This window comes from Zeus faber (assembly GCF_960531495.2).
Source record: "Zeus faber genome assembly, chromosome: 13".
NCBI lineage: Eukaryota > Metazoa > Chordata > Actinopteri > Zeiformes > Zeidae > Zeus > Zeus faber.
The window spans coordinates 9,459,170-9,477,607 of record NC_137198.1 but is presented as its reverse complement, the minus strand read 5'-3'; the positions used below and the strand labels follow the sequence as shown (position 1 = coordinate 9,477,607).

General features: G+C 41.6%; 1 protein-coding gene across 1 annotated transcript in view; it reads left to right on the top strand.

Annotated features, from left to right (window-relative positions):
• pcnt (pericentrin) overlaps window positions 1-18,438 on the top strand; it is a gene marked incomplete at its 5' end in the record, with an annotated part of 49,875 nt that overhangs the window by 9,036 nt on the left and 22,401 nt on the right. The window contains 29 exons of the mRNA XM_080012744.1: window positions 57-477; window positions 915-1,292; window positions 1,388-1,606; window positions 1,739-1,834; window positions 2,097-2,231; window positions 2,496-2,718; window positions 2,879-2,958; window positions 3,036-3,312; window positions 3,637-3,737; window positions 4,713-4,824; window positions 5,301-5,427; window positions 5,766-5,885; window positions 6,795-6,870; window positions 7,093-7,170; window positions 7,467-7,578; window positions 7,662-7,702; window positions 8,085-8,337; window positions 8,442-8,568; window positions 8,915-9,368; window positions 10,588-10,785; window positions 11,221-11,292; window positions 11,520-11,618; window positions 11,776-11,928; window positions 13,363-13,509; window positions 15,680-15,840; window positions 15,962-16,128; window positions 16,479-16,645; window positions 16,763-16,925; window positions 17,422-17,685. Of these exons, the coding sequence (XP_079868870.1) occupies window positions 57-477; window positions 915-1,292; window positions 1,388-1,606; window positions 1,739-1,834; window positions 2,097-2,231; window positions 2,496-2,718; window positions 2,879-2,958; window positions 3,036-3,312; window positions 3,637-3,737; window positions 4,713-4,824; window positions 5,301-5,427; window positions 5,766-5,885; window positions 6,795-6,870; window positions 7,093-7,170; window positions 7,467-7,578; window positions 7,662-7,702; window positions 8,085-8,337; window positions 8,442-8,568; window positions 8,915-9,368; window positions 10,588-10,785; window positions 11,221-11,292; window positions 11,520-11,618; window positions 11,776-11,928; window positions 13,363-13,509; window positions 15,680-15,840; window positions 15,962-16,128; window positions 16,479-16,645; window positions 16,763-16,925; window positions 17,422-17,685 (5,021 nt within the window). The remainder of the gene's footprint in view (window positions 1-56; window positions 478-914; window positions 1,293-1,387; window positions 1,607-1,738; window positions 1,835-2,096; window positions 2,232-2,495; window positions 2,719-2,878; window positions 2,959-3,035; window positions 3,313-3,636; window positions 3,738-4,712; window positions 4,825-5,300; window positions 5,428-5,765; window positions 5,886-6,794; window positions 6,871-7,092; window positions 7,171-7,466; window positions 7,579-7,661; window positions 7,703-8,084; window positions 8,338-8,441; window positions 8,569-8,914; window positions 9,369-10,587; window positions 10,786-11,220; window positions 11,293-11,519; window positions 11,619-11,775; window positions 11,929-13,362; window positions 13,510-15,679; window positions 15,841-15,961; window positions 16,129-16,478; window positions 16,646-16,762; window positions 16,926-17,421; window positions 17,686-18,438) is intronic.

The window sequence follows — 18,438 nt, the reverse complement described above, 5'->3', positions numbered from 1 at the left end:
AATATATATTATTTATATATTTTTTTAATGGCAATATTCATTATATGCTTATACAGGTGGGGGCAGGTAACAACAGAACTGCAGGAGGCTCTCTGGGCGCTTGAGGAGGAAAAGGTAAAGAGGAGAACACAGGAGGAGGAACTTGAAGATGAAAGGGAGAAGAGAAAATCTGCGGAGGAGGAGATAAATGTGAGAGCTAACGAACAAAACAACCTGAAGAACAGACTCAGTGCTTTGTTAGAAGAGAGGGATGGAGGGAGAAAAGAGAAGCTGGGCAGAGAGGAGGTCGAGGCCTCCTCTCTCTTCCTTCCTTCCCATCCATCAGCTGAATCTGAAAACCTGCTCAGGGAGCTTAAGGAGGCGAAAGAGGAGAAGGCTGTTCTTCTGTCTCGTCTCAAACAACAGGAGATGAAGCTAGCCGAGGACTCTGTCAGCTCTGAGGTGCAGGAACTGCTGCCACAACTGCAGACTCTTCAGGTAATCTGCAGGCCATAGCCAATTAAGCAAAAACGAAAGCCTTAAATTGTATTGAAGAAAAAAAAATGTCAATAGCTTTTTATTGAGTGTGAAATTGGTTGCCTTGTGATTTTTGTATTACAACCTCTGAAAATAGGCTGAAGAGTTTAATTTATAAGAGGCTCAAAATGCTACAGTAGTAACTATGGTTTGGTGAACATTGGCTTCTGTAAAATGTACTAAAACTACAATTTTTAAGGAAATAATTGTATCACAATTTCAGGAATAATGGTGTTTTTGATTATGTGAACTCATTGTTTCTGAATGTTTTTTATCAGATATTAAGTAAATATATAAAAACAAAACATTTCTGACCAGACATATGCGTTCTGTTTCAGTACTTTTTTATTTTTATATATATTTTTTATAATAATAATTATAAAATGTTCTCTTCAAAGGTTCTCCAGGACCACGGCACATCTGAGCTGGAGGAAAGCAACACCAGGATTAAAACTATGCCAGTCCTTCTGGATCAGAAGACCTTGAAGCTGGACGCTGCCTTGGAGGACCTCAACACCACCCGCCTACAGTCGGAGGCCGTTCAGAAGGAACTGGAGGAGACCCGGCGAAGTCTGGAGAGGACAGAAAAGCAGAAGGAGGAGTTAGAGGGTCAGCTAAAACAAAGCCTTACAAGCCTGGAGGAGGCACAGGTGAAGGAGAGAGAGGAGCACAGGTTGAAGGTGGAGGAGCTGGATGCACAGATGAAGAAGATGGAGCAAGTACTAGAAGAGGAACTGGAGCAATATGAAAAGCTAATAAAGGCAAAGGATGACGAGGTGAGAAAGACCGAATGAATGTTACTGATCAACTGGCTGAAACTTGATTGTAATTTATTTGGTTGGAGTTGTGTTGATGCTGTACGTTTTCCCAGTTGGCTGAGCAGAAGGAGAAGTGGGAAGCGGAGCGTCAGGAGAAATGGGAGGATCTGGCGGGCGTGAGTAAACTCCTGGAGGAGCAGAAGAAGGAGCGCAAGTCGGAGGTGAAAGCTCTCCTGGCGAAGCAGGCCCTCGCCGTGGAGGAGGCAACCGAGAACCTGAAAAGATCCCACCGGGAAGAGGTGGAGAAACTGATGGAGAAACACCAAGTAGAGGTGGGCTTTAAACACAACACTCATTACATACACGCTGAATCCGGTCTTGGAGTAGCGTGAATTTAAACTGTGTTGCAGGTTCCACTATTTGTGATGATGCCCTTATTGAACTTGATGTGTCTGTTTGCGTAGGTGTCTGAGTGGAACAGTCGTTTGGAGAGAGAGCTGTCTGAGCAGAAAGCCAGTCTTGAGGAAGAACAAACGAGACAGATCAGCCTCATCAAACAGGTATACTGACCATTCTTAAGTGATCTGTAAGATGGCTTTCTTAAAGAAATCCCACATTTTATAATCATTCCATATTTATTTAGCTGGCACTAAGATAAAGCAATTCAATGTATTTGCGATATGAATGTGCCCTCTTTTAAATGGTGGCTTTTATGCTTTGGAACGCCGAAACGCAAAGCACTACAAGCTTGTCTTTTTCTTTCTTGGCCCGTCACATTTGTAGACTCTGCTTTTCCACGCTGTCATCTCGTTCTCCCCGCAGGTGACTGAGCGTGAGCACCAGAGAATTATATCGGAGCGCTGTGCCAAACACAGAGAGGAGCTCAGTCAACTGAGGATGGAGCTGTCTTCTGAGCTAAAGGAGGCTTGCAGGCAGACAGAGATGCAGCACACACAGGTGCAGCCACATCCTCAGTAATGTGGCAAAATAATTTTGCAGCGTGGGCGGGAAATCGGGTTTGACTGGTATACACTGGAGGAAAAGAACCTCAGATGTATTTTCTCTAATGAGGCCCCTGATCGCTGCACTCTTTCAAATGATCTCATCTGTTGTACTTTTTGGAATTGGATCTAATTTAGCTGTCAGAGTGGTATCTAAAATGTCAATTTAACTCGGACACATAGACTTACTAAAAAACTCTGGCCCAACATGTGTCCGTAGGCCAAGCGGTCCTTGGAGATGGAGGCTTTGCGCCTCAGCTTGACCAACCTTCACACGACCCAGCTGGAGCTCTCGCAGGCCAACCTGCAGCGTGAGCGGGACGCCGCTCTGAGCGAAGTGCAGGCCTCTTTGAGGGAGAAGTGGGAGCAGGAGACCGCCATCCTCCAGGCCAAGCAGCAGTTTGAGCTGGAGCATATCAAAGAGCACCACCGGCAGGACCTAGGTGCGCGAGGGCTGAGCGATGGTCTGATTGTAAAAGGATTCTGCTGAATCTTACCCTCTCGTTACAGGTTTATTCAGTAAAATAGGGCATGATGACAGAAGCTAACCTGAAACTCTGACATACGTCCATCTCTTTTCCTTTTTGGTCCCTGTATGTGCAGATGAAGTGAAACATCAGTGGGAGACCCGTGTCTCAGAGGAGAGAGCTGCCATGGAGACAAAGCATGCCGAAGACATACAGGTAGATCTTGATAAACCTGTTATGAAAATTATACATTTGCCCAAATTATACCATTATTTCACTCTTTTATTTTCCAGGCTCTGAGGTCAGACTTCGAGGAAGAGGCAGAGCGTTCCAATACGAGCCTTCAGACTTCCCTCTCAGACACCCAAAAGAACCTCGCTGATTGCCAGGAAAAGCTCAACAACACTGAGGCTAAACTGTTGGAAAGCCAGGCCTCTCTGGTCCAGGCGCGGTCCGACCTGAATGAAGACCAGGTTCAGCTGGAGGAACAGCAGACCTCCAGTCGGAAGGAAATCCAGAGACTAGAAGAAGAGCTGAGTCAAGCCTGGGGCGACAGAGATGCAGCAGCCCGTCAGTTTCATTTTGACAATTACCTCATAAATAGCCCAAAGTGGGTGTGGTGTGTCCGTCACTCGACAAAAAAAATTGTTGCCCCGGGCAACCAGATTTGGGTCATTGCCAATATCTTTCTTTTGTCATCTGGTTGACTTGTGTGGTATACCTTGCTGTTTGGTTGGAAATTGATCTATCAGTTTATTTTTTGATCGCTCAATAATACAATTGTACAACAAAAATATCTGGCAACCAACCACTTCTAAAAGTTAGTGTTGGGCCCTTTTGTGCATGTGTGCGGTGCACTGGGATATCATTGCTTTTTGATTGGTTGCTGCACAGGTGCCGTGGAGGAGCTGGTTTCTACCCACAAGTCGGTGCTGAAAGAGAGAGAGCAACATGTATGCCACCTAGAGGAGAAGGAAGAGCAACTTCGGCAAGAAGTATGTTTACCTTTACTGTCAATTTTTTTTCTTCTAATAATCCAGAGTATTGTAATATGAAGGTTGATTATTTTGTTTTCACTTATTGTGGGCTTTTGTGTAGAGATTCGTTCCTGAAACCATTTTACTCCAAATTCAAAATAATTTGTTTATAAATCCTTCTATGGCTGCCCCCTGAAAGTCGAGATAGAAGCTGACAAAATGCACAGGGATAACATTTCAATGAGGAATTATAAACAATGAGAATCATAAATATATTTTATGTCTCTGGACATGGAAGGGAACACGACTCTCCTTGTGCCCGATCGTCGTGCCCTGTTCCTCCAAATAAAACAACTAAAAACAAAGTGGGCACGAGTAGGAATGGGTATTGTTAAGATCGTTTTAACGGCACTACTTCTCTTACCGATACCGCTTATCGATCTGGTACTTTAATGGTACTGTAATCGTTTTTAGAGAAACGAAAACAACTGAAGAGCAGAATAAACAGTATTATTTTCTGCACATTAAACATGGAGAGGGGGCGATCAGAGCTGAGCACAATCTCCGCTCCCCGTGCCATTGTCACTCACTCAGAGCAGGGTCTTCTCATGCATGCAGGGAGCTTGGGGGGGAGAGCCCCCCCTTGAACATATCTCCGGCAATAGAGAGGAGGAATGTCTCTTCTGATAATAGGGAAAATGCTTCTTAAATGAATCTTAGTCTTAAAGCAAGTTTGAAATGGGTTATATAGTCTAAATAAATAGAATCAATTTTCTTAGTTTCTCCAATACCGTTCACAGTACTGGTAACGTTAGAGCTTATTGTTACTCTATGGTCTTTAATATTTATTTATTTAAAATGATTTTTACCCACCCCTAGACACGTGCGATCACTTGGGTTCCGCCAAATATTTCTATTGATCAGCTGAATCAGATTCGACGGACAACATTCTTAATCGGGTACAGCACTAAGTCCTTCCTCCTTGTGTCCCAGGTGTTGTGTCTGCAGGAGGAGAAAGCCTCTCTGAAACTGAGCTCTGAACAGGAGTTTGCTCAGCTCTGGGCTCAGTTGGAGAGCATGAGGACAAGCCGACAAGAACTTGGAGGTGAGAGGCCAAAGTGGCCAAAACCAGTGTTAATATAATATAACCCTAAAGGGTTTATATTTTGATTCACATGACGCCGCACAGGTAAGGCACCTAAATATATGTATTAAGTTATAGTACTTAGTATTATAAAACATGACTCAACAATTGTTTTATTTCTATACCAGTAACTTTCAACCTGTAGTCCCCAAAGTTTTTCAAATTCAATATTTTAACTTCAGGCAGCAAAACTTGGTGCTTTTAGTTTACAGAGTTTTGTAATTAAAAATAATATTGGAAATTTTGTTGGGAGTTAAGGTCGTTCCAAATTCACACCCCCGTGTAAAACATTTTTAACTTATAATGATGCAGACATTCTCAATCACTAGTTACGGGGGGAAAAAATAATTAGAATCCCACTTCCAAGTGGGCCATGAGTCAAAAGGGTCAGGAGCTTCTGTTCTCTTCTCTCAATTCTCACCTTTCTTGTCCCACAGAGCTGAAAGAACAGCTGCTCGCCCGCTCGTCTCGTGTCGAGGACATTGAGCGCATCAAGGTGGAGTTCAACGATCAAAGACGCGAGATCAAGGAGCAGAACGAGGCTGAGCTCGAAAGCCTGAGGAGGTGAACGCACCAAATACTTGAGAATTCTCAGAATGTTTGAGTCTTGTTTGAATTTTAACAGTTTTAGCTAAGAGACGTTTTATTTGTTACACACACGCGCGCACACACACACATTAAATGCAAAGACCTGTGGACCTTGTCCGGGTCAGGTCGCGATGTGTGCCATATCGTGCTGTGCTACTTTCTTCAATGGATAAGTAGAAATATAAGCAAGCCTGCAAGTCACTGACAACAGATATCAGGTTCTGGCTCAGATCTGGTATTAATCTCTCACATCCTGTCCATGAGTTCACATAAATAATAATAATAACACACACCCACACTTTGCCTCTTTTCAGGTACTTTGAAAAGCGGCTGAGGGTAGCAGAGGAGGGCTACAGGGAGGAAATTACTCTGATGCAACTGAGACTGGTGGAGGGAGCCTTGGCGGAGTCTGTGCTAAAGACCGCAGATTCTAGGTACGCTACCAGGAAGTATGCTAGTATGCAGTGTGCTACTTGCAGGGTTTCCCCCAGAAAAGTTGTTAGGCCCAGTGGGAAGTATCTTTTGACAGGGACAGACGGCTAAGTGTCTAATTTTGACAGGGGCCCGGCGTGGCCAGCAACAGGCTGATAGCAGACTAATGGCATAGGTAGGGCCCTATAGTTTCTGTGATAAGAGAATCACGGATGGAATTGAGAATTTAAAAAAAAAACCTTTACAGATTCCATAGGGCCATACATTATTTCAGTGCTAAGCTGACTGGACATATTATAATATGTCACGTCAATATTTCCACATATTATGGAAATATTATAATAAATATCAAAGTTTTTGCACTCTCCAAAAAACTTGTATTCAAGTCCTAATTGGCTGTGCTAGATGAGCCAAGAGATCCAAACTCATCACTTGAAGGCCCAGGGAAAATTGGCACTTTTTTTTTGTAGAAATAAAACCTATATTGTTCATTTTCACGTATCAGCGCCCACGTTTATATAAAAAAATAAAAAAAAGTTCTTTATTCAAGCCATGAACTGCGATATTCAACCGGGTCCGGCTCCTTGAGTTTTGCGCAGCAGAGTACCGATGTTGAGCGTCACTGACGAATATCTTATCTCGTAAAATGTCCAGTGTAACCGGTAACGCCGGTGTTATCATGCGTTTTTTTAATTGCTCACTGTGGCATCCCTAACGATAATATCATGTTTTCAACTGAGCCGTCCCACTGGAACTGTAGTTTAAAAATACATTCATTAAAACATTTATAAATAAACACAGATACTTAGGCGCAGTGTGTCAACAACACACTGGGGGAAATCCTGACTGCCAGGCAGTATGCTCGCCAGGTACATGACCCTGTATACACATGTTGATTTGTTCTGTTTTAGTTTTGTCTCTGAAGCACCAGCAGAAGAGGACAAAAATGCTCTGAATGAAACCACACTCAAACTGGAGGAGAACGAGGTAATATACACATATGCAACTAGAAAACTCCAGACAACTGAAATGTAACTTGGTGTTTATTTTTGTAATAATTTAGGATGTAATTAATGAATTTGACTGGCTTATTTTGTCAGTATTACGCTTGGAATCGAAAAAAAACTTTCTTGACAAATGTATCCGTTCTTTTTTTTATTTTTTTAGTTTTTTTTTATTAATGATGAGCTGGACTCTTTGTGTTTGCAGCTGGAGGAGAAACATGAACAGGAGTTGTCAAACCTACGCACTGCTCTATCTCTGTCCTTTAAAGACGAGCTGCTGCAGGTCAGACACAGTTTTACTTTTACTCAAAAACCCTCTGTTTGTGCTGGCCACATTTTCGCCTGTCTTTAACATTAGTCGGGTATTGTTACAAGTTTAGAAAACCGCATTCCTTTACTGTAATGCATTTAACCATATTACGGCAACCTTTATCCATATTAAGAAAACTAAAATCCCAGACTTATCTAGCCTCATATCGATGCTATGTGGATATAGCACCCAGCCCTGCGGTCTTTGACATAACCTTGCCCTTGATTTTTGTTATTGAGCATGGTCTCCAACATTGTTCTGTGCTCTAGGTTCGCACGAATCTGACAGAGCGTTATTACAATGACCTGCAGGAGCAGAAGATTTGTCATGCACTGGAGCTAGAGCAGCAGAGAGCCCGACTCTCTGAGAGCCACATACGAGGTTGTGTTTAAAACTCTGGGTTGTTGAATTGCTGTTAATGAAATGATCGTTTTTCCTGACAAGATGTATGTTGTTCCTCACAGAGTTGACACGGATACGACATAAGCCAGCGAGACAGGTGGAGGTAAAATAGATTTTATGTTTTGCCTTCGGGTTAGGGCTGTCATGAAATTCAATCATAAAATTTCCATGCAATTGCCAAACAAATAATTGCTATTAACAATTGAATTTTTGTTTTTGTTTTTTTAATTCATGCCACTGTAATGAGCTTATAATCGTACACATAGAACTTTGGAACATGAAGTATGTTTATTAAAATCTTGTTACATGTGCCTTTTTTTTTTTTTTTTTTAATTTTATTTTTTTTTTTAAATTTTATTTTAATTTTTTTTTTAATTTTGAGTACCTGCCCCTCTTAAGGTCTCTGCACAGGCCTGGCGGTAGTATATGAATACAGACCCGGTCTGTACGCTGATCTAAAACTCTGTTGTGATCACTGTTCCAAGTTGACGAAAGAGCTAACGGAGGAGCAGCCTGCTTTTCTGGAGGAGGCTCAAAAGACTGAATGGGAGCGGCCGGCCGAAGAGCTGACCACAAGCCACAGAGAGGAGCTGCAGGAGGGGCCCGGTGCTCAGCTCTCTACCATGAGGGGAGGCCTGGAGAGGCAAATGGAGGAGCAGAATAACAAACTGAAGAGAGAACTGGAGGAGGAGAGGGGAAAGCTGAAGTCCCTGCAGGCTTCTTTGGAAAGCGATCAGAGTATGATGATTAATATTTTTTACTTTATGAGAAGGGTACAACACTCGAGCGGCTCATACAGAAACAGAAGTTTTCCTTCGACTCAATTCACGTTTGTCTTCCAGGCCCCCAGTTTGTGCATATGAAGCAGAGATTAGAGACTCGGTATGATGGAGAGCTGCAGATGGCCAAGAGCTGCATGGCAGCGGAGATCAAAGAGCTCACCTTGCAGCTACACCAGGCTGAGCAGAGGTCAGATCTGGTTTGGAGAGGGGTAGCTGGTTTCTGTGATTTTTATCATTGGGTTATCCTTCTATTACGGACACTTTTGCCGTTGGAATTTTTTCAAAATTGAAACCTCTTGAAATACCACTCTTATATGTTGGGGTTACAGTATCGCATTAGTGTAGAGGATTTCAATATATCCAAATCTTCCCCAACAGTCAAAGGAAAATTGTATTTCCTTAGAATATGATTAAAAATAATATTGACAAGGGGACTTGCCATATTAAGGAAAGTTTGTCTGGCCAACTTGTGATGTATTCATATTATTATTATATTCCCTGTGAGGATTTTAAGTTATGAATTGAACTTCCAGGTTCCAAACGGTGAAAGCCGAGTTGGAGCAGTGTCTGGCCCAGAAGGACGAGGTCTCTTTTGGGGAGCCGGAGAACAAACACCAGGCTGATTTGGAACACCAGCGCACAACGCTCCTGAACAAGCACGCTCACGAGATGGAAACACTCGCTGCCAAACACAAAGTGCAACTTGACGCTCTCAGTGCCAGTCACAGAGACCAGCTGGCTGCTATGGTAACAGAGCTAGACGCCAAGCACAAGGATGTGTTCGCCGCCTTGGAAGAGACCCTCGATTCCAAGTGGAGGGCGGAGCTAGAGGGCCAAGAGGTCGTCCTTCAGGAGTCCAATCAGTCGCGGCTCAAGGCTCTGGAGGCCGAGCTGAGTGGCAAGCACCGGGAAGAGCGGGATGAGTTGGAGAGTAGATTGCTGGGTAATATGGACACCTTGGAGGCCACCTTTCTGAAAGAGGTCCAAGTAAGCAGACTCCCCAAATCCAAATAGTTTTAAAGCCTCATGTTTGGGCAGAAATATGTCACTAGAAACTGAATTTGAATCATTTATATTTTAATGATATTGAAATTTCACGATCGTTTATGTTACATTTACAACAGAGCGACCATGATTTCAACACTGTTATAAAAATTATAATGACAAAGGTTAAATTTGAGAAGAACCGGGCTAAACCATTGTTAGGTCGGAAGTCACTGGAAAGGTGTAATTTGCAATGGTTTATGGGATGAGTGGTTCCTTCACTCTTAAAAAAAATTATATACACAGTCTTGAAACTTTGCCGTTTTTCAAATTTTTAGTTGTCTTTTGTGCCGGATCAAATGTTTTATGGTCAGTTTGGTCACGATTAATCTCATAGTTGGTTGGCTCAGTTTCAGGTTTAAACTCTTTGTGTGGCACGGTGGATCATTGGTTAGTACTATTGCCTCACAGCAGGAAGGTCCTGGATTCAAACCCCGGCCGTCCTAGGTCCTTTCTGTGTGGAGGTTATGAATTAAATTTTTATAACATTATATTCTATTTTAAGTTTATTTGAATTCAGTTCCAAATTAATTCAATTTCAAACCATGCTATTCGGTTTTCCAATGCAATTATTCAAGTTAACCAATTAAAATTATGTAATTCAAATTCACTTTTTTGAGGCAACTTTTCAAGTTGAGCAATTCAAAATAAACGATTCAAATTCAGTTTCTTGTCACAGATATTTCTGCCCATACTTGTGCCCCTTCTAAAATAAATGAATAGCTAGAAAAGTAACTACTGAAAATATGTTTTGTCTTTGTCTGGTTTGAGCTGTCACAATTATGACATTTTAGTTGACGATTAATTCTTGTCATACAAATAATTGCAATTAACAATTTGACTGTCTTGTTTTTCATTTAATGCTGCTGTCATAATATTTGATACTATTGCAGAAGTGCTTTCTATACTCATTGAACATTGGAACATAAGAATTCCATGTAGTTCCCCCAGCTGAAGGAAACTCACCTAATTCACATTTTATTAATTTCTAACATTGGCTGTAAATTCTCCTTAAATTTGGATGGAAACACACACTTGTCTTAACAAGATTATGAAATTATTGTGGTTATGTTGTAGGGACGGCTCCAAGTCTTGTTATTGTTTAAGTTATTGCTCACCGTCTCCTCTTATTTTTTTCTGAACACCGTCTTGCGTTTCGCAGACTCTGCGTGATGAAATCTCTGAGCTGGAACAAAGACATCGTGAAGAGGTGAACGGCCTAAACCTGGCGCACGGACAGGAAACTGAGCGCCAGAAAAACGTGCAGCAGTCCATCAGGGAGGAACTCGGCAAGGAGCTCACTCAGGTGCACATGGAAAAGTTCAGCGCCATGGCAGCAGAGCTCAGCCATGTTCACAAGGTATGGAATGCATGGCAGGAATTTTTTTTCCAAAATCATCAATTATATTAACATTTTAAAAATATTTCTAACACAATTTTTAAGAAGATACAGTCCCCAACAGTAACGTGCGTTAATATATTTTGAGAGGGAACAAAAGCACACTATGTTCTGAAATTTCCCCCAAGGGACATTTGTTATCCTGGCACATTGGTTTGTGTCAGAAGTGGTGAAACAAGTCAGAATATTGATGAGGATTTTCATTATTTAGGATTATTATCACTCAATTATGAAGCGGTTGCAAACTTGGCAACCACTTCTAAAAGTTGGTATCAGGCCCTGGGTTACATTTGTACATCATAGAGAATTGTCAAGAACATTTGTAATATTTATACATTTTATCTCTTTTTTTACTCTGTCAATGTACTGTTTGTGCTTTACCCCTTCTACTTTCAGGCAGAATTATCTGCTCAAAAAGAGGCCTTGGATGTTGAGCACTGCAAGGCTCTGGAAACTCTTAAAATGCAGGTAAACATGTTGATCCTGCTTCTGTGGGAATCAATTTTTTTTCTTATTATGAAGATGGTTGTTTCCAGTCAGAGTGATTTGATCACATGAAAGCGCATAGTCATGGAAAGTGAAGGTAGACAGACCTGCATTAAGGTAAAACAATTAATCGCTAGATGTTGATGGCTTGGGATTGAATGGCATGATTGTAGATGACCGTACTTTTTTTCCTGTCCCTTTTTTTACAGGTTCTTGAGTTGGAAGAACAACACGGCTCCGCCCTGCAGGAGCTTCAAAACACTTACGCGACCAAGCAAACGCAGCTCACCGAACAGCTCCAGCTACATGTGGGTGTGCTGTTGATTTTTAGTGTGTGCTTACTGTTTATATCGCACAGGGAAAGGAAACATCCACTGATCCTCCTATTAAGTTTTTCTTTGTGGTCCTGTCAGTAGAGCCCTTGTCTCATTTGTGTGTGTCTGTGTGTGTGTGTGTGTGTGTCAGGAGCTGAGGGCAGTCTCTGCACGAGAGTTGGCATGTCGCCAGGAGCTTGAAGAAGAATCGTCACGGCAACGTCTGCACGTTCTACAAGAAGAGATGGCACTCCTCAAGGTCCAATCAGAGGAGAGACTGCAAGACAGTATCGTTCAATTGAAGGTAAGGGCAAAGATGGGGACTCAACATTCCACTCACCCCGTGTCAAAATTCCTCAATTGGATTTGACTTTTGATTTTGAGGTTCCTATTTATTTATTTATTAGCACTGACAGCTATGCCATTGTAAAGAGTCTTGATAAAGAAAGAAAAACACTTGTTTCTCAGTCACTTTTATTTGAATAATAAAAAACATTATTAATAACATATATTAGGATATTTAATTATGAACTAATATTGTTTAGGTGCGTATTTAAATACACCTAAACAGTTTGGAGCTTTATCAAAGCTAGACTGTAGAATAATAAACAAGAGTTACTTATTACTCTACTTTTTAAGTTACTCACCAAAATAACCGCAGAAAAACAGATGCTATTTTTGCCAGAGGGTATCCAATCCGGCGACCACGTTGGACAATATTACCCACAAAAATACAATGAGAATTGTGAACCTGCTTGTGATTTTGAAGTTTGAAATCCCATGATCATTTCAATCGATTTTCGAATCAGAACCCTAACACCCCTATTATTCGTACTTGCATTTTTAGTAACAGATGAAAATACCAATGGCCAGTGGGGAAAACTATTATGGGAGACAAAGAAGGAAATTTTAGATCTCAGTATTTACTATTTTTGGCATTTTTTCATCTTCTTGACTCTTTTGAAAGTACATTTGTGTTCAATTTTTTTTTCCTTTGTCCTGTCAAGAAAACCAAAGAAACTGCTTCGTCCATTGCTGGTACTATAAACCAATATCAATAAAAGTGCTGTGCAACTTGGCTTTCCACGTTCAACTTTAGCCACAGCTGGTCTTTTCATAGTCAAAATCTGTCAATCAGAATATTACATAAAATATTTGTAATATGATAAACACATATAAAATAGGAATGATGTTGATATTGCCAACCTCACTTTGGATTGTATTTTTATTCAAGCCTGGTTCCAAACATCATGTAATGATGTTGGATTATTGTGTGTGTCAGTTGTAACATGGCCCCTCTAATCCCCAGCTGCACCAGTTTATTCTCAGGGATAGTTCATGCTCCTGGACCCTTTCCCGGTCGAGCTTTACTCGAGCCCCTTTTCGAATATAATCTCCCATCGTTTAGGAGTGCTCTTTCTGTGTGTAGTTCTTTCCTCAGTGTGTGCGCTTCTGGGTTTGTGTGCACTGAGCCGCCACGTGAACGGTGGCTAAATGGGATGGATTTAAGCTTTTTATCCTCTGATGTAGAAGGATTTTACTTGTACTCTTTTTAGAAGTTTAGCATTTGACCGGCTGAAACGAGCAACTCCCTAGGCAACCATCGCCCAGTCAGACGAAGCGCGGGATCCCCGTAATTAGTGAGGGAATAGAAGAGAACATTTCCTTTGTTCTTTTGTCCGTACTCCGTGAAGCAAACGGGTTTCCTCATGTACCTGTGTATCCACTAATCTCGAAGGCGGAGTTGGAGCACCAGAAGGAGGCGGAGCTTGAGGAACAGAGGCGGCGCTTCAGCGCTGAGCACGAGCAGAAAGAGCGCAGCTACACAGACAAAATGAGCCAGCTCACCATCCAGCTCCAGCAGCTGGACGCTGTGGTGACCCAGGTACCACACACACACCTTCTGATTGTGTCTTGAGCCTGTACACTTAAAGCTTCTTCAACAAGCAGTAATGATTTCTGTCTCACATGTAAAGACAGGGCTGGTTTGACTGTGACAATAATAGACAATATATCAGAATAATAATCAGACAGCTAAAAAAAAAAAAAAAAAAAAAAAAGAGAAAGAAGGTAATAATTCTGCCCCCAAATAGTCGACCAAACATTAGTCGACAAAGTTTTTCATTCGTCGGTTGGTCACAGGAAAAAAGAAACGGGAGCTGCGCCCTGTCAAAATTAACCTTGAAACCTATATGGCTGGTTGATATAACTTTTAACAAAAATAAATGTTCATTCTCCTTGCTGCTTCTTCTGATACATTCAGAAGAATCGTCACAGCTTTTGATAAGCGGCTTTTTAGAAGGTAAGGTTAATTCTATGGCTTATAAATTGAGCCCATGAAGAATAATACTGAGGGGATTCTTATGTGCAGGCCATACACTGACCACATCTTAAAGAGATTATGAGGACCATAAATCAGCATTTTAATCGTGTGTGTTTCTACTTTCCTGTCTTCTGTCCTTTTGCCTCCCATTGGGGAGAGGGAGAGACTCACTTCATATTCCGTAAACTCTTGGGGCATAATGGCATTTAATGCTCTTGCACGCAAATTCAATTATGTGTGCTATCCATCCATTAATGTCTCCCGTGCAACATAGACTTCATTTGCATGCTTTTGAAGCAAAATGACATTTTTTGTTTTTGTTTGCAGATCTCTATGGAGATTTTATTATATGGAGAGTTTGTTTATTGTGATGGTCCTTTGATAAAGGAAGCGGCTTTTCTTTTCTGAGACTGTAGAGGGCTATTTGTATTATTATTATTATTGCACGGTAGTTATGTTCATACACTGTGGGAGTATGGTTTGAAGTACTGTAATACTGTTTATAATTGCTACACAAATACAGTATCGTCACAACTATATATATCAGGTCTCCATGGCACCCTACCCAGCTTGGTCCTTATTTTTTAATTTGTTAACTCTCTCCGTGTACCAGAGACACACACACACACACACACACACACACACACACACACACACACACACACACACACACACACACACAACCCCCCTGTGTTTATCAAGGAGAACCTTAATGGTAGGTGGGAAGCTTCTGTTGTCTGGGAAACAGCATTGTTGTTGCGGGGCAGGCGGCTGCATCAGACTTGTCCTGGCTTGAGATGCAAAGGAGACATGCTAAGGAAAGGTAATCACGGCAGATTTGGAACACAATGCAGATAAGTGTTAAACAAATGTGTATGAGTTTGATCAGCTGTTAATGTGTTGCACATATTTTTCTTTGGCAACATGCTGCTGTTGACTATTGTTTTCTGTTAACGTTATTACATAATCACCTGACTGCAATAATTTAAGATAACCGCACTCATTTTATAATACCTTTTTAGATTCTACAATCTTGTTTGCCTCCAAATGTAAGGGGATTTTTTTGGTGAGAAATGTTTAAACACACAGATACATATTGGATGCAAAGTTGGTGCATTTTGGCAATTACAGTCTGCCTGTCAACAAATTTTTATGTTCAATGTCAGTACATATCTCTTGTTCATAAGTTAGACATGTATTTTTATCAAACCTTGTCGTATATACTGTGATAGTGGCATACAATTAACAAAAAAAAAAAAAAAAAATACAATAAAAACGTTCATTATTAATTATTTGTATGACAATCGCCAACTAACATTTCTGGTTCATAACAGCCCTAGCATTTAATGTAAGATGACTTTTCTTTGTCTTGTGTGTTTGCCGCTTTTGAGCTGAATTAGCATACATGTTATTCGATTTTCGCCGCAGAACCCTTCAACAATGGGGTTGACTCTTTCCTCTGATAGGATATGGGATGTGGCCCTGGTTGTCATGTCGCTCTCTTGTGACTGAAACCATGTGACTCTTATAAACAGTACTCATTCCATTTCGTCGGCATCAAGCCAGTCTGAGTCATTCATCAACTTAGTTTTGAATTTGTTGCCATGACTCCCTGTTTGTTGTTACGCTCCTTCTATTCTTATTTGCAGACACCATGTTTTGATGTGGGTCGCAGGAAGCGTTAGATTTTAGCGTGTGGTTAATTTATCACTTTCAATTGATCTCTGTGCAGCTGCGGTTGGAGGTGGACTGTCTTCAGGGGGAGCTGGAGGGAAAGCGTGCTGAGATGGAGACCCTGGATACCCTCCTCCAGCGCAGAGACAGGGAGAGCCAGGAGGGGAGCAACCTCCTCACGATGCTCACTGAGGACCTCAAGACTGCGAAAGAAGAGCGGTAAATCTGCATGATTTTCCCCACTGTTGTTTCTTTGTATAGATGATCTCTAATCGTTTGTTCCTGTTTTTTATTTTTATTTTATTAACAATTTTCTTAAATTCCCACTGCCATTCTCCAGACATAACCTGAAAGAATCCAATGAGACACTTCGGAAGTTGTTGCTCCAGGTCGTCCGCTGTACAATTGCAACCGAGGAGCTGATTGGTCAGAAGGTCAATACTGGAACCAAGAAGTCTGCGCAGCCAGCCAATCAGAGAGGCTGTACAGGAGACTCGCTACAGTCAGGTGAGTGGACTTGGACAAACTTTGCAAACCAGAGGTTTTATCCTTGAAGTTACATTGGTTTACTCAATTTGTTAAATTAGTAGTAGGAAGAATGAGTCTCAAATTCATTTGTACACTGTTTGTTCTTTTAAATTTTTTATCTTACTTCCTTAAACCGTGAAAATCAAGTCACTGGGCTGCCTTAAATTAGTAAGTCATATTGAACAAAAATGACAGGTTGTTTTTGGCATCGTCACTCTGTTTTTATCAGTTGGAACAACTAATAACGTAATCATTTACTATACAACTAGATTATCATCAGATTTTGATACTCATACTTTGGCTAACAGGCAGATATTAAAATTTTGCAGAAGTGTCTGCAGAGGAGCTGGAGTTGACCCAGCTCCTGTGTGAGAGCCTCCTGGTGTCAGAGCCACAGCTCCACGCTGGAGGGGAGGAGGCAGCGTTGGGCGCCTGCAACAGATTACATCACACTGTTGACATGCTGCTGAAGCTACTCAACCAGGCTAATGCACAGGTATCCCTCACAGCGCTCGCATACCCAGACATGCAGTTAAGCAGTAGTAAGAAAATAATTGTTGCATTGATTAATGATTTTTTATTTTTATTTTTATTTTTTTTCCTCTCTCTCCAGTTGGAGCAAACTCACAACATCCACCTCTCATTGGAGGAGCGCTTTTCACGGGGCAAGGAAGACTCCACCAAGCTCCTCAAGCAGCACAAGCTCCTATTGGAGCAGCTCGACCAGGAGGCGGAGCAAAAGAGCAGTCTCCAGCTGGAGCTGCACAAAGCTGAGGGTAAGTGTCCATGTTGGTTACTCTTCACATGCCATTTGAATATGCGTTAATAATAATTGTTGTTATTATCATCAAAAAGTTATAAATAAGTATTCATAACAATAATTTTGAATTACCATTAATAATATAATTATTGTAAATAATTGAGACCTTTCAATTTAGCCATTGATACTCTCGCTCTCTCTCTCTTTCTCTCGCTCTCTCATATATTTATTCTGTACAGTTCCCCTACTATTTTTATACCCAGATGTCAAGTTTTTTTGATTGTGGAGCTTTTTCTTATATTACCATATAAGAATGAACATGGTCTGACTGTGGAAAAACAACGCCAACCAACCAACCGCAAGTTGGTTCTATATGAAGATGTTTTCTGATTCTAAATCCACTGACCATGAATGCTCATTCTGCTCCGCCTCATTGGGGCATTTGCTTTTGAGTTCAAGCAGCACATTTGATGCCATTTGCCTTAATAATGCTCAAATGTCCCCGCTGACAGGACTGCTGGAAGGCTATAAGACCGAAAAGGCTTCATTAGACGAGGCTCTGCAGCAGAAGGAGGAACAAGAGGAGAGGCTGGTGGAGGAGCTTGAGGACCTGAAGGTTAAGCTTCAAGACATGGAGGGCCTCTCTGTGCAGATGGAGGGCCTCGTTGCGCAGCTGGAGAGCCTCAAAGTGCGGCACCAGGAGCTCAGCGAGGAGCACGCGGTCCTCCTGCACCAGAGGAACCAACTCACTGCCGGACTGGGAGAGAGGGAGAAAGGTGATAGGAGTGAAATGATGTCATGCAAAAGCAGTGACATGTGCAGCCAGTTTGACATTCCATGTGTGCCTCTGATGTCATGTGACCTATATGGTCGGCTGCTTGGTGGAGGGGGGACTTTTACGTAATGTCTGTGCTCAGCTCTGTCCTCTTTCCTTAGGCTGCCATCAGAATGCAGAGCCTTGTGGAGGTTTGTGGTTAGCGTGGACAATGTGTGTGTTGTTAAGAATAAATACTGTGTGTTTGCTGTGTTAATTGAGGCTGCAGTAACACTGACTTCCAGTAGTTTGGAGCAGGTGCTATTTGAATGCTTTTTGGTTGGTTAGATTTTCAGAGCGGAAATCTCTCTCTCTCTCTGTGTGTGTGTGTGTGTGTGTGTGTGTGTGTGTGTGTGTGTGTGTGTGTGTGTGTGTGTGTGTGTGTGTGTGTGTGTGTGTGTGTGTGTGTGTGTGTGTGTGTGTGTGTGTGTGTGTGTGTGTGTGTGTGTGTGTGTGTGTGTAGACATTTGCAACCCCACTCAATTGGTTTTAAGATATATTGATATAGTTCACTTAGGGATGTCCCTTACGACTAATTTCCCTGACGTTTGAACTTCCAATAGTCTAAAAGTCCCAAGAAATATTCTGTGTGTTGTGAGCCATTTCAAACCGTTAAAAAAAGATATTTTAAAACGGCATTTTTAAATGATTTAGCTATTGAAGAATGTGATTAACAGACTAGTCGACTATTCGCGCAGATCCGTTATTTCACCAA